At 40.2% G+C, this 26131-nt stretch overlaps 1 protein-coding gene across 1 annotated transcript in view; it reads left to right on the top strand.

Moving 5' to 3' along the window:
• NFATC3 (nuclear factor of activated T-cells 3) overlaps window positions 1–25727 on the top strand; it is a 152609-nt gene extending 126882 nt beyond the window's left edge. Inside the window, exons 11-12 of the mRNA XM_019535415.1 lie at window positions 14036–14137; window positions 22122–25727. Coding sequence (XP_019390960.1) covers window positions 14036–14137; window positions 22122–22246 — 227 coding nt within the window. The 3' untranslated portion in view covers window positions 22247–25727. The remainder of the gene's footprint in view (window positions 1–14035; window positions 14138–22121) is intronic.
• The last annotated feature ends 404 nt before the right edge of the window (window positions 25728–26131 follow it).

Below are 26131 nucleotides of genomic sequence, written 5' to 3'. Positions count from 1 at the left end.
GTTGCCCTTGCTTTTCCTCCAGCTCCCCACATATCTGAAAAAGGACTTTTTATTGTCTTTGATGCTCAAAGCTAGTTGGAGTTCAGTTGCAGCCTTGGCTTTCCTGGTTTGGTCCCTGCAGGACTGGACCAGTGCAGGATAATCTTCCTTGGAGGTGAATCCCATCCTCCATCCTTTGTAGGCCTTTCTTTTTAGCCTCAGGAGGTCTGCTAGGTCCCTGGAGAGCCAGGGGGGGCTGCTGTGTTGTCTTGCTGCCTTTTCTCTGAGATGGAATAGACTTAGCTTGTGCATTGAGTATCGCTCCCTTGAGGAGCAACCACTCTTCTTGAACTCCCCTCTCCCTGGGGTCATGGTCCCTTAGGGCCTGATTGACAAACCTCCTGAACTTGTCAAAGTCGACTTTCCTGAAATCAAGGACTTCCATGTTGCTGAGCTGACTGACTTGCCAGCTTTACGGTGGATGGTGAAGGTGATCAACTCATGGTCGCTGTCACCCAGCTCCCCATCGATCACTAGGTTGCCGATTAGGTCATCCAGAGTAGCCAGTACCAGGTCAAGCAGCACTTTGCCTCTCATTGGCCCATAGACTTCTTGAGTCAGGTAGAGGACATCCACGCATGATAGGAAGCTTGGCAACCGCTCAGATTTGGCTGAGTGATCCTCCCACGAGATGTCTGGGTAATTGAAGTCACCCATGACAGCCATGGTCCTGGAGCATGTGGCCTCAGCCAGTTCCTGGGCGAACTCCTGGTCAAGCTCAGGACTTTGGGTGGGAGGTCTGTAGTAGACTCCCACCGTTGTGTCCCCTGTGCCGTGTTCCCCATGGATTTTAACCCGGAGGGTCTCCAGTCGTCCACCTTGGTCACCAGTATCAGCTTGCAGGGACATGTAGCTTTCCTTAACATAGAGAGCTACATCCCCACACCTTTTATCTACACAATCCCTCCTGTACAGGGTATAGCCATCTATACTCGAGGTCCAGTCGTGGGTGGAGTCCCACCAGGTCTCTGTTATTCCTCTGACATCATAATTCTTTGCATTGAGCAGGAGGACGAGTTCCTCCTGCTTATTCCCCAAGCTCCTGGCATTTGTGTACAGGCAGGCAGTTGTCCCCTTGGGGGCTCTTGCCTTGCCCACAGATTGTACCAGGGGTGGGCTGCCTTAAGTGCTTTGGCCTACTGGCTTTGCAAGGGTTGCTCAATGGGCCAGCAGTGGCAGTAGTCCTCCCACCCCCCAGTGGGCTTAGTGTAAAGCCTGGTGGAGCAGGTCAGCCAGTCTGGCTGAGAAGAGCCTCCTCCCCAGGGGAGAGAGGTGGATGCCATCTCTTCCCAGCAGCTCACTGCCTCTCTCACCAAAGCGCGGTCTGTGGTCATGGAAGCCAAAGCCTTCCCAATGACACCAGCGCCACAGTCTTTGGTTGATTACGTGGTTCCTCCTCTCCCTCCTCCACTCATAGCCTGAGACTGGGAGGATCAATGAGAACACCACCTGTGCCCCCAGACCCTTTAGCCCCACTCCCAAATCCCTGTAGAGCCTCATGACCCAGCTGGGAGTGCTCTGAGCCATGTCATTGGTGCCCACATGAATAAGGAGCATAGGATAGTGGTCTGTGGGCTGGAGGAGCTTTGGGATCTTCTCCGCAATGCCCCGGATGCGGGATCCCGGGAAGCAGCAGACTTCCCAGACTAAGGGGTCGGGGCAGCAGATTGCCACTTCAGTCCCCCTCAAGATGAAGTCTTCCACAACAAACACCTTACGTTTTGTCTTGGGGAGAGTGGGGGTGGTAGCTGCAGTTGATCCTGTGTTGCCTGTGGGAGCTGGCAACTCAGCAGGCTCTGCTGGAGCAGCAAGAGGTGTGTACCTTTTGCTAAGCTCTGGCGGGGCAGGGGCCTTGGTGCGGTGGGCCCTTGGCCACGTTGGTCCGTGCCCCTGACTGGATAGTGTGCGAGGTCCCGGAGTCCTCCTTTGTCCTGGAGGGAGACGGGCCTGGCAGTAGAAATCGATCTCCTGCTCACAGTCCCTGGTGGCATGCAGTCTCTGGACTGTGGCCTCGAGCTCCTCCAGATGGTGCACCAGAGACCCCAGTAGGGAGCAGACCCCACACGGGGAGGTGGCCATGCTTCCGGGCCCCAGAGCCTGAAAAAGGGACAGGCTCCCTCCCCCCCACCAGCCAAGAGCCCATCTGTGTGGACCCCGGAACCATGGGCTCTGTCTAGGTGATGGTCTCTGAGGTGCCCGAGGGGTGGGGCCGCAGAGCCCAAGGGGACCCTAGGGGTGCGACGCATGCCCATCCGTGTCATGCCTCTGGTAGGCTGGCTATGGCTGGGACTGTCTACCTTGGGGGGTTTGCAGGCAGGATCTTGGGCCCTCCCACGCACCCTCCTGCGCAAACTCCGCACTAACTCGCACGCCGGCAGGCAGGCGTGCCTCTTTGCGCAGCCTGTTCACATGGCTCCCTGGGGGGCTGGGCGAAGTAGGGGCCTGGGCGGGGCTTGACCCAGCCCAGCTCCATGCAGCCACCTCCTCCCACTCATTGAGGGGTTAACCCCCTCCCACCATGGGCCCCGCTTGCCTCTGGCTGTGCTGGGGGTTGGCGGGGGGCTCTGCGGCTGCTGGGGGGCTTTGGGGGAGCAGGGGTATGGCGGGCTTTCACCCGCGCGTGTCTCACTGCTCTGGAGCCTAACTGGGGCTTTTTTTGCTGTTGGCAGGCCCTCTTAAACTGCGCGCATCAGCAGTTCTGTTGTAAATATCTTTTATCAGTTTGCAAGAAAACATACATAAAATGTTTCAAGTTATTTAAAAACAAACCAATCCCTATAATAGTAATAGGCATTCTTAAGCTATAAAAATGTGAGAACAGTTCTTCAGCATTGAGGTTTAATTTGACTATCTGTAAAAAAAATTTTAAGAGCTTTGAGTAGGAAGCGCCATACAAATGTGAAGTATTGTGTATAAAGTGTAGTGAAGTTGCAGTGAGGCTTGTTGTTAAAGCACTGGCTGCCAGTTCATTCCGAAGTATAATGCATGGTGTTTTTATTGCTGTTTTGGGGAAACATTATCATGCCTGTACTTAACCCCAGAGGGACATTTTTTTCCAAGTTGTACAAATTCCATAAAATATTTTGGGCGCCTTTTCAGATAGAATTCAGACTGTTTCTTCTAACTTGCTACAATGTTGAATCTTTGTAAAAACACAGGCCTTTAACATAGATTAAAGAAATATAGTGCAAAAGACCGGAATCTTTTATTGGAATCTCATTACATCTTTGATACTTTGCTTATTTCAATAAGCGAGTATCAAAGATGTAATGAGATTCCAATAAAAGATTCTGGTCTTTTGCACTATATTAGTAGTAGCTGAAGAGTTGAGAATTTCTAGTTTGCTGACAGAAGCCCAGGAAACTGGGAATCATCTTTTCATTGTGGTTTTTTTCCTATGTGGCATCCATGTTACAACTGAGAGAGACCTATCCCCGCGGCTCACTAATTTACAGATTTTTTATTACATTTATTGACTTGTTTGGGAGTGGCTGGGCAAGTGTAAAAGTCTTAAGATTCTTCTAGCTTTTGCAAGAGCTTCAGAAAATGATTATGTTTTTCCTGTTCGGCAGTCAAAAATTATGATCGGCAGAGGAGCCTCTTGCTCCTGGTCTGAAGTGTGACTATACTAATTTTAGACAAACTTCCTTCTCTTGTATAATATAATTACAAGGCAGGAAAACCAAAAAAGAATCTCCAGTAAGTGAACATCTTTCCATTTTAGCCAAATTCAAATTGGAACATGCCAGAGGAGCCAAAAGGGACCTAAATGCCAGCTAGCTGCATCCATAGCCTTAATCTGTTTTTCCTGCTGTTCTGACTGCTGCTCCCCTCTACAGCCTGAAGCCAGTGCTTGTTGGCCTTGCAGCTGCCTAGCATACTAGCTCTTTTTTCATCCCGTCACTGCCCAGGCAAGCTTTTTAGACACAGGGGCACTTTCTTCCTGCTCCACAAATGCTCAGACCTAGAGCAGCCTAACCTAGACATTGATTTTTGTCTCCCCGAGTGGCTAATCTGTTATCTAGGATTGTTTGTGCTCTGCTTCAGACTGTAAAGGCAAAAATCTTGGTCTGTAACCAGGACAGAAGGATGTGTTCTAAAGTGACCACTGTCCCTTTCTGAAGGCTAGCTAGACCTGGACTCCCTTCACTCCACTCCTCCTATGGGATCCACTTCTCTCTCTCTCTCTCTCTCTCTCTCTAGCTTCCTCTGTTACAGGCATCTGAGGAACCCTGTTAATTTAATTATTTTTCTCTGATGTCTGAGGTTCTCCTGCTTCTTAATCAGGATATGACCTCCTACACTTAGGCTTATCTATCCCTAACACTTTACCTTTAGAGTTTTGTCCCATCTATTGGGTATGCCTCAGAGAAATGCTTCATATCAGGTAGGAGGAAGGCTAAAGGCGGGCCTCTTATCTTTCAGCTTCTCCTTGAAAACGGCAGTGAAAATGCAAACCAGTGGCAGCCTTTAATTGTTAGTACTGTTTTGTATGCTTTTTTTCTTGTATCTACTAACTAAAAATTACTGGGTTTTACAAATGTTAAGAAAGCAAATGTATTAATTATCCATCTAGTTAAATGCTGAATCTTGATCACTGATTCTAGACGGAAGTATTTGGCACTCATTTCTGTCCTCTCCCATGTATCCATACTGCCACCCATAATAAACTTCTAGTCCTGTGTGTGCCTTCACCCTATGATGTATGTCCTAATTTTTCATTGGGAAAAGCTGGTCTCTAGTTCAAAGTTTTTGTAGTAGGAATGAAGACAAGCCCCTTGACATCTATTCAAGTGTCTGTGGCTTATGACTTTGTTATTGTAGCTTTCCTGTTTACTGCTTTATTAAATTTTAACTTACAAAATATTCCAGTACTATTGTAATTGATCTAATCTATAAATTCTTGAGTGTTTCTATTTGAGTGACTGCTGCCTATTTTTTTTATTATTTTTTTTTTTACGGTTTTCTGCATTGATAAAAATTTTAATTATACAATTGTAGTTAACCATTTTAAGTTGGTTATAATGGTTATTAGGCGTCCACCGATAGAGATTTTGGGGGCTGATTTCAATAGCTGATTTTTAAGGAGGCGTATCAGTTCATACTGATCCGATTCCTGATATCAGCCTGGCAGCTTGAAGAGCTGCGTGCAGCTGGTAAGTCTGTTATGCTGGAAGGGGAGGGGGCAGAAAGGAGTGGGGTGGGCAGATCAAGGCCCCTGTGGTGAGTGAGGAGTGGGTCTGGGGCAGGCACTGGCCAGCCAGGGTGGAACAGGCATGGGACAGAGCCGCAGCTCATCTAGGGGGTGTGAGGAGTGGGTGGAGCGTCTGCCACTGCTATGTGTCACTCATCAGGAAGCCGCTTGTCCAGGAGGGCATGTATGTGCCCCCAGATCTGTGCAGGGTGGGGCAGGTTGGGAAGAGTCCCACACAGCTCTGGGCCCAGCCCACCCTGCCCCGCATAGATCTGGGAGCACCCCCCCCCCATGCCCTCCTGGATGAGCGGAGGAAACAGAGGCGGGAGCCGCTGGACAAGCAGGTGAGTGTTGAACCAGTGGCTCCCCGTCAAGCAGCATACAGCAGCAGGAGTGCCTGCACCCCCTGGACAAGCCATGGCTCTGTCCCATGCCTGCCCTGCCCTGGGTGGGCAGCGCTTACTCCAGCCCAAGCCTCAGCCCCACTCCTCCTTCACCATGGGGGCCTTGATCTGCCCCCCTCCATGCCCCTTCCTTCCCCCTTCCTCTTCCACCACATCAGACTTATCAGGTGCACACAGCTCTCCAAGCTGCCAGGCTGTGCTTCTCTATATATTTATGGTTTACACCAGTGGTTCCCAATCTGTGTCATTGGTACCACCAGTGGTACACAGACACCTGTCACTGATACACATTAACAGGTTTATTATAATTACTTTATATGACAAAAATTTGCTGGTGGTAGTATCATTTTAAATTGGTGGTGTACACAATCTATCAGAGTTTGGGAACCTCTGGTTTCTGGCACACACAAATTAGTCTGTTACTACCATGAACCTAGTATAAAAGCATTTCACAAGAATACAAACTGTCAGAAGGGCAGAGGAAAGAAAGGTAATGCTGTTTTGATTGAGAACCATGAAAATGCTGCCAGTTTGAACTAGTGCACTATATATTGATATTAAATATACAAGGCTTAACAGAAAACTTGGCCTGAGTTTTCTGGCAAGAGCTCCAATTTTTACTGATTAACTTTGCCCAGGAAAATATTCAGGAAGCAATATTTACTGTTTAATGGCAACTTTTTGGAAAATTTAAATTGATTTTATTGTCTTAGTATTTCACATGTTCCAGTAAAAGCATAAAAAATCCCAGGGACTTTTGCATTAAAATTTAGTGGCAGTGTTTTGTATGCTTTCTGAGTGCCTTTTGTCAGGTATGCAGTGTGTTGGAAGTAAAATAAAAGATGATTCTGATTTTTAAGATGGTGCAGTGGATATTAGAATATTAGGTAACAACAGGCTGGAAAGGAGAACCAGATATTCAGGGAGAGGTTGATGGCAGAAGGTCAGAGAAAGGAGGAGTTAGCTACTCCAGGTGGTGCATAGTGGAAGGAAAGAATTACTGTGATCTTATCTCTGCCAGAGAAGGAGAGGAAGGGAGAAGAACTAGATATTTTTCTTAGTGTTCACCAGTTACATGGTGAGTAAAATTCCAGTGTAGACAAAGCAGTTCATAGTTTAGGTACTTGTCAGCAGGTCGAGGTAAATGCAAGGGACAAGTTTAAATAGCTAGTACATGAAAACTACCAATTTCCTTACCTTCACTAGAATTTTACCTTTTAATAAGCAAAGTTAGCTAATATTTTTCCTTAAGTAAAGACTCATTCAGGCTAGGGACAGAAGTTACACATAAACCAATGTAAGTGATCAGAAACCAGTTCAAATCTGTAACACGACAGAAGTTCAATGCACATAAACTGCTTTCAAAATAATCAAAACTTTTTAAGATAAATCAAACAGAACAAATTTAGTTTAAACCAGTTTATTGAAATTCTGTCTCAAATCCCCTCCAGATTCAAGTTAACTCGCAGACCCCCGAGCATCCCAGGATGCTTTGCACCTCCCCTGCAGGCCCCCCACCCCCCTACCCAACAGGGTGGGTAAGCTAGCCTTGGCCCAAGCTGTGTGCTTCAGCCCAGCAGGGAGGTATGCCCCTTCTCCCTCCTCCCCATATCTTCTGGCCTGAACTACTGCAGGGATGTGGCTACATTTCTGGAAGTGAAAGTGAATGTCTGTTCTCTTGCTTATCGGTTCAATTTACACAGCTTAAACTAACCTGAGAAGATTAAATCGATTCAGCCTAGGGTATTTTTGACTGTCTGTACTTAGCCTCAGAGAATAGGAAAGAATCGGAAAGGTGATATCTCTCCTGGTTTAGTCTGTCAAGTGTAGTGGGATCTGTCAGACTGAAGACTTTCCCACACTGTGGTACAGGGAAGAGACAAGGAGGCCTGATTTCCAGTTAACATTTTATTATAGATGGAACCTGCTGAGGTAGAATACAAGATGGTGGCCATATTTACAAAGGCAGGGGATGTAGTTTATTGAGGGATTTTTGCAACACCCTAGATGGCTGCAGAATTCCCCTCTCAGCACGCAGCACAATCAAAGTGATGACTGTGCCTACATTTCAGTATTCATTATGTACAATGCTGTGGTTTATTACAGATGTTAAGCAGTTTATATGTCTTCTGATGAGTGTGTAGGGTCTTAGCCACATGGACATAAAAACTGTATTAGGGTTACATATTTAAATTAAAGCTGAATAGACACCAGCTATAGAGTTTTTACACATTTTCAAGCACTGACTGTATAGCTGGTTGGCTCTTTTTATAGCTAGAGAGTCATTTTTAATGTGATTACATGGCATGGGTGGCTGGCCTAAATTTATTGTTCAATTAACCAGTAAATTGTGGAATATATCTAACAAACATATTTTCTAGTTAGTAAAATAAATTTATCATCACTTTCTTTTAATAACATGAAGTTGGTAGTAGAATTCTTAAAAAGACCATGTCCTGTGACTTTAAAAGTGGGCTAATTTAACTTGCAAGGTAATCTGTAGTTTGCTATTACAGAGTCCTTGGCCTATCACATGCCCTCTTAGGGGAACACAAACCAACAAAATCACAGGTGGATGCTCCACTAGAAAATTATGTTGGTTAATTATAGCCTGGCCTGCTGCTATAGTGAAAGGTAACACTGTACCACTTGCTGGTTATGTGCAGTCAAGACTAGGCTAAATATATTACACTAACTGATTTGATGTAGTTACATACCCTCAGCTGTTACAGCTCTGTATGTAGATGACAACCAGAAGGGTAGTATCAGAGGAAACATATGCCGTAGCCTACTTTTAATGTTCCTTGTGATTTACTGGTGGTAATCTTCATCTGAACTATCAATTTATTAAGTGTAGTTATTCAAAATAGTAAATGCCTTTGTATTCTTTGTAAAATTCATAGTACTGTATTTGCTAAAACTGAAGTGTCTAAAATTTGCAAACAGCTGCTGTGTAGATCAAGCAGTATGAATGGCAGCAACGTACTGTACTCTGGTAAGAAAATAAAATCCTGCAAACCATAATGTAGGACTATAATAGCTGTCTGAAGTTTTACTTCTCTCTTCCTAAGTAGTGTCCTCAACCAGTCCCAAATTGTTTAATTTTTAAAATGCCTCAACTACCCTAAACAAGTTTAACTGACTTACCCTTCTATCCTGACATTTCCTCAACTTCAATTTAATCAGATAGCTGAGTATTTTTTCAACTTAATAGATAATAGAATTTCTCTTACCTAAGAAATAGATTTGTGATGCAACATGATGATTTTGTTTTCCTAAACAGGAAATTCTGTGGCATGTTAACCTTTGTCAGTTTTGCATAAACAACAAAACATCTTCATCCACTATAGAGTCTGTTCCATTGTACATATCATGTTTTACTCTTTTACTATTAGAAGATACTTTTCATATATTTATTCCATGTTTATGTCCTTATCTCATTTGAAAAATACATTTAAGCAATAAAGGCTTAAAGTATTTTCAAGTGTACCTAAAATCCTCGTAATTTAATAAAAGGTTGAGGTATTTTTGTATCCTCTATCAAAGTAAAACATGAGCTGTACTAATGCATTTTTAATTTGTCTATGAATTCAAATTAGATAATAACTATTAAAGCCATATGTGAATGTAATTGTAGATTATCTGCTTTTGGAGGTATACATGTCTTTACCATATGCTGAACAAATACTCTGCACCAAGCAAAAGGGATGTTGCTGTGCTTACTAAGTTCCATTAGCCATGAGTACCACAGTTGCCTGAGATATGTGCTTAATTCCAGAAAGAGTCTGATGGGAAATTCCTTGTGAAAATAAGAGATCAGAGGCACAAATTATTCAGAATTATCACTGAATAATGTATTTACTCTTTTTTTTCATTTGGATCTTTTCCTCCATGTTAATTCATTATGGATATCTAATTTTTAATTGCAGTTTAACTGCTTGAGTTATCTACAGTTTGATATATCTGATTGGTTGCGAATTGGTCATATCTCTCACAATTTTGTTTCTCTCAGTTCTCTGATTTGTCTGAGGAACTCTTTTATATGCAAAGGTCTTGAGCACTTTGATGAGGGACTATTAGAGAGTATTAGAGAGAGGTTATAGGCACCTCATAAACATATTTATAAATCCTAAGCTACTTTTCTGGGACTACAACAGGCCTGACAGATTTCATTCTTAAAATAAAAATAGTTTTTAAAAAATGGACTACCTTTAGCATGGCTGTGTGTAATTCTTACATTGCATTATTTCCACTGATATCTGTGAAGTCCTACTTTCAAAAACCACCCAGGCATAATGTGACTCATGTAATTCTTATGCTAGAGCTCAGAAATTAGGAAACAGTTCCTCTGTCTAGCATTGTATCCTTTAGTATATCTAGATCTAGGTGATCTTTCAGAAAGAATGCAAATTTAAATCTCCTTTTTAGCAAGCATTAGGACAAGTAAGTCAGTAACTCAAATGTAAATGCAAAAGGCAGGCACAAATATACATGAGGCAAATTTTAATGTGAGCAAACAACACTTTTATAGTCCTTACCCTGCCCTAAGACAAGATTGTTAACAATGATTTTTGCAGCACTTCAGTTTGTGTGCCTATTTTTTTCAGCTGCTTACCACCTCAAGGCATTTTGAAACATGTAAGGTATACAAGTCACTTTTGAAAATCTTGGCCTAAATATGTAGTAAAGAAAAACTGGAAATGGAGAAATTTTCTCTCTCAGTTTTCTTAGGCTCTGTCTACACACAGTTATTTCAGACCAGCTATTTATGTTTAGCTTAGCCAAGTTCCAAAACTATTTACAAAGAAGGCACTTATTTAAGGATGTCCAACACACATTGTTTATTCAAGAATAGCTATCTTGTTTTATATTTGCACCATAACTTACAACTGTAAACAAGCCTTTGCATTGTGAATCTATCCATTACCTAAATGGTTCCCCCTCCTTTCAGTCTTCAGGTTTTGTAGGGACTCTTGACTGCTGTACCTTACATAGCCACTCTTAGCAAACTCTCTACTGAAGCTGTGACCATATCAAAAGTCCCATAATCAGTTATTTCGGTATCTTATGAGGTGCAGTTACCTACAAAGGCAGATAAAGCAGAGAGGAGAAAAGAGTAATTGTTCAGTTATTTTGGAGGAATGTACTTTTTTATAATGCATTTTGTCACTTCTCAGGCTCATAAAAAAACTGGAAGGGAACATTATCCAAAGGCCTTCTCCTCTATTTGTGACAATGCAAAAACCATGAAAAAGACCTGATGTTAAACCAGTTCTCCTCTAGTCTACTGACTTGGGACCAAACACCAACTTGTTTTCTCTCAAACTACATTATTTCATCTTTGTTTTATAGGGCAGATTTGCCCTTGGACTTAAATCTTCCTTTCAGGACAAAGCGGTTATATCCTGAGTATTCAGAAAAAGAAATACCAGATACATTTACAGTTATCTGAACATCATAAGCATTTTATTGTTTCCAGATAGTCATAAACTCTAGATGTACTTTAAGCCAGTGGGGCTTAATCTCTCCAGCCTGGATGACAGCTGGATAAGCAGCATGGAGCCAATCCACAGGACAGATCTTGCATGCACTGTCAGTCTGAGAGCCTGATTCAGCACCAGGGCGGCATGCAGGGTCAGTGTATAGGTTCAACCCTGCACTCTGGCATGCCCCTGCGTGGTGGATCTAGCTGCAGTGCAGCCACACACTAGTGCAATCTGACACACAGGACCATGTCATCTGGACTGGGGCAGAATGTGGCAGAATGGAAGCATAGTAGTGTTAATTGACACAGCCCTGAGAGCAATTAACACTACTAATACTTCCCCACCACCAGATTTCTAGACCCATGGGGTGCCCTCAGAAGCCAGATAATATGGCTCCATGGACCAGATTTGGCTCACATGCTGGAGATTGAGCACCACTGCTTTAAGCCATAAAAACAAGAGGCCCAGTCTTTGGATAGTGAATATCAAGCAATACAGGATAGGATTGTTCCAACAGCCATCATTCCAAGGGGTCCATTTTGCATCCATAGAGATCTGAGAAATATATTCTTGTAAGTTGCTGTGACAGGGGCAAGCTTTCATGCCCAGTGCAAGCACTGGCTTGCCTCCTGTGTACGGGCCAGCCACCCACCTCACTCTTCTGCCACACCTTGATGTAATAGTATTAAGGTATCAATTAGGTGGTGGCTGCTGATTTTGAACCACAATGTTTATGGGGGTATCCGCAGCTTCGTTCCACCCCTACATTGTGGCTCAAGCCTTGCAAATGGCATCCCAAGCAGCTAAATTTAGCTGTTCCCTTCACCCATTAGTGTGGTCCCCTCTCTGGGACCTTCAGCTCCCTCTTAGGCCCTGGTCCGATCTCATGCCAGTCAAGACCCCGAGCTTTGCTTTGTGGACACCCCTTGTAGTGGGCCCCTGGCCCTTTTGACCTCTCTATGGGTCTTGGTCCCAGCATGGACCAATTGGGTACCTCAGGTCAGGTCTAAGCTGCTTGCCTGCCTACAGGCTTTGGGGGTCCCCCATTCCCGGCTCAGGTGCTTCACAAAGCATGCCTGACCCTGCGGGATCACACCCCAGCAGGCTCAGGTGCTTCAAGAAGCTTACCTGGCCTTCCCTTCATTAAATAACCCACCCAAAGATGGGGGCTGAGGTTAAGGTGCCCAACCAACCTTACACAGGGGAGGTGATCATTCCTGGCATTTACATGGGGGCTGCCCAGCAGGGTGCAGTTTTAGGTCATGCCCAGGACCAGTGTGGCCTCCAAGCCATCCCCATAGCCTCACCCTTACCTCCAAGGTGTTCCTGGTAGAGCTCATCTGCTGGCTGATCACGAACTGCCCTCAGTTCAGGGAGCTGGTTCTAGTGGCATGGTCAGATAGAGAAGAGAATACATATTTATATACTGGAAAAGAGGGCCATCTAAGTGATATACCATTCTATTCACAGTATATTCAGAATTAGGAATATATCAATAGAGGCAACAAGGCAAGGATGTCTTAATTGCCACAGAAACAAGCTCTTCAATAACTATACTCCTTTTCACCTCAGCAAAAGTTGCTTAGAACTGTGTGCGTGATGGATTCATGTGTACAATATGCAAGCAAGTGGAAAAGCGTTTCTCTAGGAGAGTGACACAAATTGTGTATGTCCCTACTATAAAGCAATTGGATCTCTATAGTGCAGCAAACATAAAAGTTCCAAGTTGCTTTTACTTCTCCCTCCAGGAGGCTTTATATAAAGATCTGTTGTCTACTCCATCAGAAGTTTCACTCTCTATCACCAGCACTCTTCAGGGCTTTAGTGGCTCTTTAAGGTTTATTCACTTCATCCTTTGGTTCTTCTATACAGCTTCCTACCTGAAATTCCAGATTAGGTCCCCCTTCCTTGCCTGGATTCAGGAAATCTTTGCTTTCTTTGAAAATCACTTTACTGCTGGGCAGTACACCTACCAATTTGGTGGGAAAAGTTATCTTAAAGTTATCTTTAAAATAAGAACTTCCTTGATCCTATCCATTTTCCCCAAGAGAAAACTAATTTCCTTTTAGCTCATTTCAAACTCAGTGTGTATTTAACTGAAAGTAGTTGCACTGCATTTCACTTGTCCTGTCTAAACTAGGAAAAACAAACGCTCACTCCTTTGATCCCTAAACAGAGTTTGAAGATAATGATAGCAAAGCAGATGGCTTGCTTGTATCCTGAAGACTAAGCACAAACACCCTAAGGACTACCATAGGCTATCAAGCAATAGCCAATGTAAATTATCTTTAATTGAATTACAGACCATTTTATAAAGTTCCTGGTTTATAGATCACCCCTGAGCCTGTGCTTTTACAGGCTGAAGAGTCAGTCAAAACTCTTGGTATTACTTATATCTTTGCCAAGATCTACTCAGTGAGCTTGCTGGCATTGGTTAATTCACTGTTCCACTCAATGAGCTCTGTTTTCTGGAAAGATAAATGAGGTGGTAAGTGTTTTTGTCATTTATCTCTTTGAAGTGATCCCCATTTCATCTCGTGTTCTGCTTCTTGACTGTCCCTGAAGGACTGCTGTCTGTGACACCAGATCTTCACCTGTACAAGATATACCATTATCAATATTTGGACATGCTGTATTTACTTTCTATGGCCTGGTTGGATTAATTCCAATTAATCCTGGTTGGATTAGTACAGTTTAGGAAAAGCAAAGAGACATTGAGTTCAGACAGACAAATACAGGGTAGGGAAATAACTATTTACAGCAACTGATGTAATCCTTTTTGAAAGCTAAAATTAAACAAAAATCTGTGATTTTTTTTTTCCAATTTTTCACTGAAATTCACATCCTGATTGAACTGTAACTTCTTGGTGTAGTCCAGTCAGTAGTTATGTCTGTCTTCTTCTCTGACACAGACAGTTTTATCTCTGACCTGGAATACCAGCCATCAGGTTCAGCAGAGAAATGGACTCAACATTCAGCATTCATATCCAACTCGTATGTGGAAAATCTAGAGGGTGAGTTTGCTTACAGAAATGCTTCAACATTTGAAATTGGAGCAGAAAAAAACAAGGAAGAGAAATACATTATAGTAGTCTTAATAACTACAGATGAAAGGTTCTCTCTAATATCTAAGTATTACTATCATCAGACCTGTATATTTTTTAATATCACAGCCTTGGATGTAGAATTCATCCCTTGAAGCAAAATTTTTTCACCAACTCATCTTTAATAATAAATGTATACCTATCCCTTAAGTTGATGAGGAAAAACTTGAAGACAGATATAAACAAATTATTTTTCCAATGTAATTCAAAGTAAACCACTCAAAAACATGTCTAAAAGTACTGCAAAACCTAATATTCTGTAAGGAACAAGGCTTGTGATTACTTTTTTATAAGTTAAGTAGACCCAGGTCTCAGAGTGTGTCCAGAATGACTGGAGCCAATTTAAATAAATCAGAATTTCTAGAATAGTTTTAAATAGTTTCATGGTAAATCAGGTTTGTCATTTAGATAAATTAAGTTGAACAAAGTGAATTGCAGTACCAACCTACATATATTAATTATGACTAAGAACTTTATAAATATGTATGAAATACTTCATAAATACTGCCTAGTTGGATATACTGTGTAACTGAGAAGGAAGTATTTTACACATTTCTTAGAAATCCATCAGCCAGTTCACTTTTTCTTGAAGAATAAGATAATTGTGTATTGTGAATGTCTGTGTTAAAATATTGGCATTGCTGAAAATAGGCAGAAGGCTATTTGAGTCCTGGTTGTGCTTGCTTATCCCCACTTTTCCTGAAGTGTATCTTTCTTTCCTGTGTTCATACGTCTAAAATTCTAAATTTAGAGATTTTTTAAAAGTGTGCTTTCAGTTATTTTTCCACAGAAGTTTTTGTTTAGTCTCATCCATTTATTTTGAATAGGAAATTCAGAAATAGTACTTTGGTCAGCTTGGTTAGTATTCCTACACAACACAATTTAAAAGAAAAAAAGCAACTTGTGATATCCACATTGGTTTAGTGATAGATAATTGTACAAAGCTATCACCAGGCAATAGATAACCCTGACCTTATCTATGATAAAATCCATATCTTACTGGCAGAGCAGTGCTAACAGTAAAGCAAACAGTTACAATTCTGAAATATGGTACATGTTTTGATACATTTTAAAACACCTATCAGGATGGCACTTCTAACGATAGTTAGAAAGTAGTAACAATTATTTGAGGGTTGTCCCCAAAGAATCCATTCTTAATGCAGTGCTGTAAAATGTCCTTTCTGAATAGCAGTCTGGGGATGAGAACTATATAGCTTGGTTCCAAACATTCTTGTGCCCAAGTTTTCATTGGAATGGCGGTCTCTGTAGAAGCTTGGTAGTGAAGTCTCCTTCACGAATGCTTCAGTGAATTTTCTTCAAGTGCAGGCTGCCAGTCAACTTGACCCAGTACTATGTAATTTTTTATTTAAAGTGTGCTCGGTCTACTTGTTACCATCTGCAGAGGACACTGGGGGTTGCCTTTGTGGTATCCCTGAGAGACAGAGCTTTTTGGCACTTGCATAACACCATCTGATGGTTGCACCTCTTCTAGTTTATAAGCCAGCAACTGTGCAATACGTACAGCTTGTCTCAGCCTGGCACTGTCTTGTATGAGATGTACTCTGGGTTCTCTCCTTTTTTGCCCCATTTCCACCCTGGTAGATGTAGTGAGAGGATTTAGAAAGAAGTAGACTGGAGAACAAAGCCGTTAAGAAGGGACTGTCCGGGTCCCCTCCTTTGATTCAACATCCCCAGAATGCCTTTCTCAAGAAATCTTTTCTGCTTAGATCTTACTTGGGATGTCCTTTGTTGAGGAAACGGATACACCCACCTCTATGTACTTAATCTAAGCCCCAGTTACTACTGAATGAAAATAACATTTCCCAGATCCAAAACATCCTGTTCCTCAAAAGATATTTTGTCTCCCGAGTTAACCCTGTCTCTTCTGCCTCCCAGGAGAGCTGTTAAGTCTCTCAGGATTTCTTCAAGAGATTCTTGACATTCCAGAGGTCGCACAGAAATAACAAACTAGGAGACATTCTCCATACAGTAACTCTAGGCAGAATAATGGTGTGAATTAGTGAGGTTTTGCTCAGAACTGCTGAGGTATTCTGACACACTCCAGCCTCTGTACCATTTACTTCAAAGAGAACAGAAAGCAGATGGAAAACCAGCCACTTCCCACAAAGGGGTTAAACTACATTTGTCAGCCTCAGACCACTAGTTCATTGATAGTGCAAAAGGCTCAGGAAAGATTCTAGCAGGAAGGAAATTTAGAGACAGCAACAAGGACCTGAAAGGACTAGATTTTTTTTTTGTCGTGAGTTCTGTTCGACAAGCGTTTAAATGATGATGGACAAGTCACAAGCCCTGCTCTAAAAATATACGTTGTATTTTTGTAAAGTGTTCTTTAGAATAGAAAGCCAGGTTTAGCAACAGGAGGAACTTAACACCCTCATCCCTGAACCAGAACCTCAGCAGGCTGCATTTGCCATTTGATACAACTGTAAGGACAATATCAGGCATCAACATGGAGTACTCTTCCTGGCCCAATGTTTCTGATGTCGCAGAAGTTGTCCAGCCACTACAGAAACTTATCTTTGACAGGACAGAGCTGATTCATAGCAAGGCATAGCTGTCTTGAAGTATAGTACAACCTGTGTTCCCTGGATCTATGTATCACAAACATCTAAGTAATTACATTTTGTCAGCAATGTACAACTGTGTGTCTATACGATAATAATACATGAAAATAACTGTGGCTTTTACAGTCCATTTAACTTAACCAATAACTTTGAAAACTGAGGAACAAATAGCTTGAAGTTTGGCACATGCTTAAATCTGAGTCATGGTATAACTCACTCTCAAGGGAATGGTTAAAGGGCCTGCTCTGTAAGATACATGAGATAGCAACAGATGCACCTTGACTGTTCTCCTGTTTGTTGCATCAGGGTACACAAACATCCTGTGGTATTCTTCTGGGAAAAGATGTATTATACCCAAATGCATTCATATGTGTTTTTAAAGCATTTTTGTTTTGGTGGAAGGAATTTCTATTTTTGTTTTAGGGAGCTATGAGGGAGGAGATGGGGATTGTACATTTATTAATGCAAGAGCTGGAGTTGGTGGTCTTTTTCCCATATTAAATTTTGTAACCCTTTTATTTTTTTAAACTTTGCTTAGTAGGGCTTCCAATGCCTTTCAGGCCTTGGATTATTGTTATTCAGAATCCTGTATCTGCTCTGCCTCTGAGCTTCTGAAATTATTGGGTTTTAAGTGCACCTATACACATGCAGAGAACCTGCTCCAATGTGGTATAATTACAGCACATTGAAGCAGACTCAGTTAATTGAGTCTAATACATGAGATGCTGCTAATACATGAGATGCTGGAGTCTGCTGGACCATAGTAACTACTCAATTGAGTCTGCTGCAGCATAGTAGTTACCGTGCTCCAGCAGATTCCAGCATCTCATGTATTAGTGTCCCTGCACTGAAAATTGGTGTCAGGGGTGCTTTAAAGTTCATTCGGCAAGCTTTAGCTAAAGTGACCCTGCCACTGTTTTTCAGTGCAGGGATACTGATACAGGAGATGCTCCAGACGCTTTAATTAGAGTGCCTCTCAGAGCCACTCTAATTCAAAGCCTCCTTCCCCGCTCCCAGAGCACATGTATAAATACCCTAAAACACTAGTAGAGAGCATGCTGTTCTTTCATGAGTTGATCATTTGTGTTACCATGAAATCGCCTGTAGCTGTAAAGAAAATGCTTAGAGGTATGAAGTGCATTCTCTTCCAAATTCTATAGACTTCATTTTTTTTCAATACCTTTCCAGGAAATTGTAGAGTAAAATGGATTCTCTAGGAAAGGGTGGAGTAGCAGAAACCCTTTTTCAACAGTTAGGGAGGTAGGTGTGAGAAATTCACTCTACCAAAAAAGGTTTGGGAAAGGGCTAGGTATTTTAAGCTTATTCAGGGTTCAGCTAAACTTAGTTTGCTACATCAGCATAGAAACGTGAGTTGTGCCAGCAAAACCTTCGATGTAGTCAGTTTATAACAGCAAAAAGGTACGTTTGTCAATATAACCTATATCAATTAGATGATTAAAATAACTACTTTTTATGCCAGTATAATGTATCTTATACTAGAGCTTCTGCTGGTACAAAATGCATAATTCTGATATTGCTATAGCAGCAAATGTTGAAGGCTGGATCTGCACCAGAAACATCTCTTGGTTACAAGATGATGATGATGGAATATTGCACTATATCTAAATTACCCTTATACTGGTAGATTTTAGGGATGGTGGGGCTATCAACCTGCTGTTAAAACTGGCCTTGTGGTACACTCAATAGTCCATTTAAAATATACAAATAAAGGAGCTAACTGGTAAATATTAAACAACCAGAAATGAAAAATACTAAAAGGTAAATAATAAATAATGCAATACTTTAGCAGCTACTACACCACACAAACAACATTTGTATTCATAATATAAAAGTGATTTTAAGCAGTACAGCTTTAATGCCGCATGGCTTATGCTATTCAATTAGTAAATATTGCCTTGGGGAGCTCTCTAAAATATCTTCCAATAGAATGGTGATCTATACAAACAACAGCAGAGACCAGTTTGTTTTGATGCTAAATGCAAAATAAGCCATCTATCAAAACAGAGATAGTAACAGTCTAACTTCCAAAGAATAAAAGGATTTTAGATGTATACTTGTGTTTTGTTTTATTGCTCATCAAAGATTTAACAGTAATGAGCAGCTGCATTTTCTGATTTGTATTATTAAAAAAAAAATTAAAAACTCTTCAGCTACATACAGTGTACACAAAACCAATAAGTTATTGCTGAGTGCTGATGTTAGATTCATGTAAGTACTGCTACTCCTTTTGAAAGAGACATTAAAATCTGTAGGACTATGCTACTAATTGGAGAGCACCTAGATTTTTTGGGAAGTATCATGCTCTGCAATAGCAGCTCCTTCAATGGTGATACAAGAATAATAATTCTGTTTACTTTGTGAAGTTCAGGTACAGAATATAAGGCAAAAATATTTAAGTATCAGTGTTTTGAGATCAGTTTTTTGTTCTATACTGTCAGTTTACCAATACAAAATATTTAAAACAGAATTGTTTCATATGCTAGAAAGGAATAAGAATAAAATCAGTTGAGTACGTCCTGGTATCTTGGTACCCACAATATATCCTTTTATAAGCAAATCTGTTGTCTTTACAACTGTGTAAAATTTCCATTATAACTACTTTCCTCACTTTCAGATTACAAATATAAATTAAGTAAATCATTAATTGAAATGATGGATAAACTTATAATAAAGCTAACTTAAAATAAATTACTGAGTGTAGAAAACTTAAGTGAAGTGTGTAAAGAGCTGTACTGTTTAAATATCTAGCATGAGAGTATTCTTTTTCATGTTGGCTCAAGCAGAATTGAATTTCTTTATGAAGGATAACATTGCTTAATCCTTGAACAGCAGTCACTTTCTATGGCTGCATACAAAACATTTCAGTGGTTTTCTGTTCTTCAGATTTAGGAAATCGTGTATCTGTTTCTGTATCAGAGATACTGAAAAGTAGTTTATAAAATGGAGCATGTGCAGGGTAAGTTCTCTACCTTACTCAAATGCCTGTAAGTGCATAATGAACACTTACGCAGCTAGACCAGAGTTGTCCCACTGGTGGTTAACATAAGGCTCTGGAGCATCTGCCGCTCCTCCAACGCTCCTCCCATTGCTCCTGTTGTTATAGTAGCTGGGCTCTTCTGGCCTCCAGCCTCTCCTTCCTGCCCTGTTCCTGGGACCAGGACAGCAGAGCGTGGGGGAGGGAAGGAGGAAGAGGACATTGGGGAGAGCATTTGTTGCCTGTGCATTGTGCACAGGTGGGGAAGAATAGCCAGGCTGCACATGCAGCTGAGAACGGAGCCAGGCTGCCTACAGCGGGATGGAGTAGTGGGTTGCTCATGCAGTGGGGAAGGACTGTGAGAAGGCTGCCCCTGTGGTGCATGCCTGTGCAGCATATAGCTTGCAAGGCTGCAGTGCCCCCAGCACCCAGAAGTTAGACAGCCCTAAGCTAGGCAAAAAATCTTGTGTCCAGGTTAAAGACTCCACAACAGTCCACCTTCATTCAGGAAAGGATATTTCCTACTATTAAACTGTTTCAAAGAAGCACTCTAACAATTTGGGATCCCATCTGGCAGTCTCAGTTTGTTTGGTATTAAGATTATGGAGTCTTGAAAGCGAAAACTGAATTCTTAGTGAACAAGGGTCAGCCAAAACCTGCAGAGAGTATGCTGTTACCCGAATGATGGAGCTAGCTTCTCTTGTACACTGACAGATGCAATGCAGTTTCCAGACTCAGAGCTCTTCATAGAAATCGGCTAATAGCAAGATCAGTACTTCTGCTATTTAGGTGGTAATGGCCACTTCTGCTATTTAGGTGGTAATGGCCCTGATTCAACCAAAATATTCAAACCGAGGTCAAAAGAACTATGGAGACACATGTATGCCGAAGTACCATGCTGAATGGGAGGCTGTGCAGTGCTGCCACTCCAAAGTTTGTAAATAAAGTTAGGTTAGGTCTGTTTGAATTAGGAATAGTCAAGCTAACTTCAAAATATTTTGAAGCTTTCATGTATTATTTAATGTCTAGTATACTGTCCCTTATCTTTGCAAGTACTTGCTAAGTTTTATTTTTGATAGTATTTAAAATTCCAAAGGAAGTACAGTTAATGGTTTGAATCCCTACTTGTTATACAATTTGTATAACATCTTAAATATTACTGGTCTGATATTCTTTTTTGTTGTTAAAACTGGTATTACCTGACTTTTATTAAGTGTTTTGGTATGAAAGTATTTAAATTTTCCTCTAAAAAATAAATATTTCAGCTCTTATCCTGAGTTCAGTTCGGTTGGTCTGGTGAGGACATTGTATTTTTTTCCAATATTTCCAATGATATTATTTTTAAATTTATCATAGTTAAATGTAAATATGTTAATGTAAATTATCATATCCCAAAAAAGTCATAATTTGGGAACAGACCTGCAGTTCTTTTTGAGCAAACGTTCAAACTGAAAGAAAGAATATGAAGAAGAGATAACTGTGTCTAGGGCTTATAATACTGAAAACTTTAATTCTTTAATTTTAGGGCTTTTTTAATAAATAGGCTTGTGAATTTAAAGTTAAAGTAATCGTATTCCTTCTTGCACCTTCTGTTTAATAGTAAATTATGTTGGTGTATTGACCCTTTGGCGTGTAAATTATGTTATTTATTTGATGATTATCCATTTTTAGAAGGGCAGTATCTTTCTGACAAAAGATGAGAAACTTGTCTGTTTCTTGAACTTGACTTTGCAAGTCTGTTGAAGATGCATTTTTAATTAAGCTCAAGGGTTCTACAATAGAGTGAAAAGAAGGATTTTATTATTAAAATATTAGTTGTTGGTCTAGTCCCCGAGTTGCTTAGAGACCTAGGAAATGAGAAGAGGACTGATCAGTTATGGATCCTAAAGCCTGCCAAAATAATGCATCATGCAAAGTAAGTTTTAAGTTTAACTGCTCTTCATATTCAGTAAAGACCTACAACAGAAATAGCTGAGGAAGCCTATATTGTACTAGTTTAGACTGTGCCTTTGTGTTTATCAGTTCCCCATTTTCATGAACCTACATTCACTCCAAACATTTCTTTCAAAGGCAACATCTTAGGTATCTTCAGAAGCTGTCAGCAATAACAATGTAACATAATACAGCAATTCACTTTCCTTTGCTAATGTTACCAAAATGTATTTTTATCTTGTGCATTACAGGAAAATTCTTTCAACTCTAAGCTAAGAGTATATTATTATATTTTTGGAAAAAGTAAAAGCAGCCAGGCAATAAGGCAAGTATGTTTACATTGGCTTGCAATGTTATAATTTTTGTTCTTTTTATTTTTTAGTGAATGAGATCATAGGAAGAGATATGTCACAGATCTCTGTGACGCATGGAGCAACAGTGGCCAGCCAATCTCCACATGTATGCCCTGGATCTCTGGAGACAGAAATATTAGATGAAGTCCAGTAGTGGATAAGCTTACAACTAAACACCTAAGAAATTCTGCAATTTTCCCTGAAAAATCTTTATCTCCCTTTCTTACACTTTTACTGTGCTTCCAACTCTGTGGCCTTTATGAACTGGAACAGCAGATCCTTGCAGAGCCCTTTTAGTGGGTTACACTTTTAATGTGGAGTGAGAGCATTTTTAATTCTAGTTCCTCAGATGCTGTAAAAAGTGTCTTGGTGAATGGACATAAAGAAGCAACAAGATGTTTTAACTGTTTAAACATTAAATACAAGCTTTGCTTTTTTGCATTTGAATATAGAGTACTTTTATATTGTAAGTGCTTCAAAAGTGTGGAGATATTAGATTTGCTCTTATAATATTCACAGTACTGAATGTGAAAAAAAATTTAATATGCATCTTCAGTGTGCTGCTTTCCCTTAGAAAAGGTAGTATAGTTGTAATTGATGATTTGTACACCTTTTAGTCATTTTGGAGAGCCTTTAAGCTTATATTGTTTAACAAATAATTTTTTACAATGAAATCTTCCAGAGGCAAAACATAATAGTCATCCTAAGCCAATGCCTTGGAAGCCATTCTGTATAAAATACTTTATAGTTTTCTTTCTTAGATTCATAGGAAGCAAAGCCAAATGTAGATCTGCACTTCTTTATAAAATGAAAATGTAATTTGATAGGCTACAAAGAGACCATTCCATCATGGAAGTGTTTGGGACAGAAATGACATTCCAAAAATTTATCTTTTATAACTTTATGGATAATCTTCCTGTGCTTTGTTAGCACAGACTTCTTACTGAAATACCTTTTTTCATAGAAATGTTATATTTGTAATGAGAGTTGAGAACTAGAATTTTAGAGTAAAGAACGTTAATTTCAAAGTCATGTTAGAAGAGGGTAAATTTGTCATATGTGAAGACAATTTAGGTGTCTGTTATCCCTATGGAATATTGTTTTAAGATCAGTGTTCAGTGGCAGTAGTTTTCCATGTGCCAGGTAATTTGCTTACATTCATATTTTATATGCTGTCTAAACAATGCCACTTTGAAATGCAATTGATGAAATTATATTATACACTTTAAAAGTAGTACATAAACTAGTTTGCCCACATTTAATGGTAAATTTGTAAAACAGGACTTACTTCAGAGTAAAATATGTAACACAATATCTTGTGGCATTGATCTTACAGATCATGTGAAAGGATGCATTTCCCTCATGTACTTACTTAATCTGATAGTACTGTTTTACACTATATGGCTCTTAAAATCTTGGGCCTCTATGATTAGAAACCTAGGCAAGGACCCATAACTGCCTACTTAGGCCACATTATGTATTTCCCAAGAGGTCGTAGTTTACAGACCTTTCCAATGGAACATACAGGGTGTACAAAAAGTAAGCGTACAAAAAGCTTCAAAGTACACTATACGTCAGATTATTTTTAATTTGTAGGCCATTTTTAGTTCCTCAGTTGAATGAAACTTATGTTCTAGTGAAAAAAGCAGCAAATACTTTTGGCCTTAGTTATCCAAAGATAGGGAGGGAAGGGGGAATCATGCTGAAATTAGTTCAGGTATTTCAGGGAATTTTCAATAAATTTAATGTAGGTAGACTTGTCTCCTTTGTGTCTCACTTTTAGAGAAATGAAGCTACCAGCTCAAGTTTTGACTTTTTACTTATCTGGTTTAATAGAAATGCAGTAAAACACAAAAGAAAAAGTCTTAATTTAACATCATTATTGAGGTCATTGTGAAGCCATTAAAGTAAATATGCATTTTGTGATACCCATGTGTTGACAGAGCAGCCTAGGGAAATTTTACATGGACCGTCTTGTAAATGAATCATCAATTTATTCACATAAATGTGAATATGATATCCTAGCAAAACTGTTAAACTAGAAATACCATGCCTTTATATTTGTTGGATCATGGACCTTTAGAAGACCTACATTTTAAGTGGATAAAATTGAAACTTTCTTCCATGAATTACTGTTTAAACAAACTAGTGGCTTTTAAAAATTCAACAAAGGGTGATTGTGCTGGGGGTTCAGAACTTTAAAATTTGAAATAAGTTTATGCAAGGCCACTTTACGTGTACATACATTTCTGAAAAAATTGTACTCTGGGAAACTAAGCATCCTTTCGGTGAATGTACTGTAAAAATGTATAAATCTCAAAATCCAAATAAGTTCTTTTTGGCAGTTCTTTAAAGGGTGATATTAAAACTATCCGCCACTGGTGCTTCTTTACTCTGTCCTCTACTCACATTAAGTTTAAACATCCTAAAAAGGGTTGAAGTGTTCAGAAATACAGCTAGTTATGTTTTTATAACACTTTTTGAAACACTGTAAGCTGTGTAACTGTCTTTAGACTATGTGCTGGTGGCAAGGTGTGTTCCAGTTTTCATTAATTTACCAGATCTCCTGCATTAATCAATATTTTAGGGGAATTCTAACTTATGAGCTGTCCATAATGTGTGAGTTTTGTGCTCCTTACTAACTGGTACAGCCTCTTCTCCTTGCAAGTCCTGTTAGTGAGTAGCTGGAATTCATGCTGTACCTAAAATATGGGAGCCCATACAATCCAGAGTTGCTATGCACTAAATCTTCTGATGCCTTTAAATACCTTGATGCCTGTAGACATAGAAATGCTTTCCTATTTAAAAAAATAAAAATATAGCTTTGGTTACTAAAGCAGTTTTGTATTTGCCTTGTAAAAGCTTCAGTACAAGGGTCTTAATTTTTTTGGCTTGTGTGATACTATAGATAAAGACTGTTAATCTTGAGTAATGCAGTGGTATAAAAGCACACAATCTCCATTGGACTATGCAAATTTAAATTTATAACAGTACCCTGTAACTTGATATTTTGTTGGCATCCACTTTCTTGTCCATCGTTTTCCCCCTGCCATAACCACCTCCAAAACTCTGCTTTCCAGTTTGATTTTTAGATATTAAATCAAGGAAAGCCTCATTGATAAAATTGCTTTTTTCTACAAAGAAGGTGGAGGATCAATGTTAGGAATAAAAATCAAAGAATGGTATTTAGCACATTAAATATGGTCTATGAATCAGTACCATTTCTGAAATGAACCTTAAATCTGGCAATCAATCAGACTTCCTCTATTAAACCTTTCATTATATCAGTGGAACTGCCATCCTTTTTAAAACCAAAGATTGAAGAGATAAAATGACAGCTTGTTCTGATGCAAACAAAGCTTTGAAACTCTATTTTTGATACACATAATGGGTGTCATTCCTTGAAGTTTGGAAATCATTCAACAATTTGAAGTTTTATATTTAAAAATATAGGACAATAAAGATTAAGTTCTAGATGTTTACAGAGCCTTGTATTGTAATTTCATGTACATTTTGTATTTTAAACATTTTTGTAAGTTATGATTGCAGTGCTACTTGCAGAAATACAAAGGGAAGAACTTGCATTTTAGCCTCTTGAATCATAGTGTTGAAATAAATGATAAAATGCAAAAAAAGTGCCATTTTTTACTGAAATACATAACCTGAATGAGTGGAGCAGAACTGTTATTAATACTCTAGCCCAGTGGTTCTCAGGGGGGTACACAATTTAAAGGTTCTGGTAAAAATGGGGAATAGAGGTGCAAACCCCCTTTGGATCTCTCTCTCATTCTTGCAGTGGTGCCAGATTGCACCTGAGGCACTGGTGGGGAGAGAATGAAGCGCTACTACCCAGTCATGCTTTGGTAGTCAGAAGGCCCCTGGCCATGGGGGTTAGGGAGCAGCTGCAATGGGCTCTGCCTGCAGCTGCTGCTCGCTCATCCTCTGGCCTCAGGAGGAGCTGGAGCAGCAGCAACACAGCCAACTTTTGCAGACCCCCTAGACATGCTTCATGGACCCCCAGAAATCTAGGGGGAGGGGC

Source organism: Crocodylus porosus, unplaced genomic scaffold (genome assembly GCF_001723895.1).
Source record: "Crocodylus porosus isolate Cpor-Errol unplaced genomic scaffold, CroPor_comp1, whole genome shotgun sequence".
Taxonomy (NCBI): Eukaryota; Metazoa; Chordata; order Crocodylia; family Crocodylidae; genus Crocodylus; species Crocodylus porosus.
This window is presented reverse-complemented; position numbering and strand designations above follow the sequence as displayed.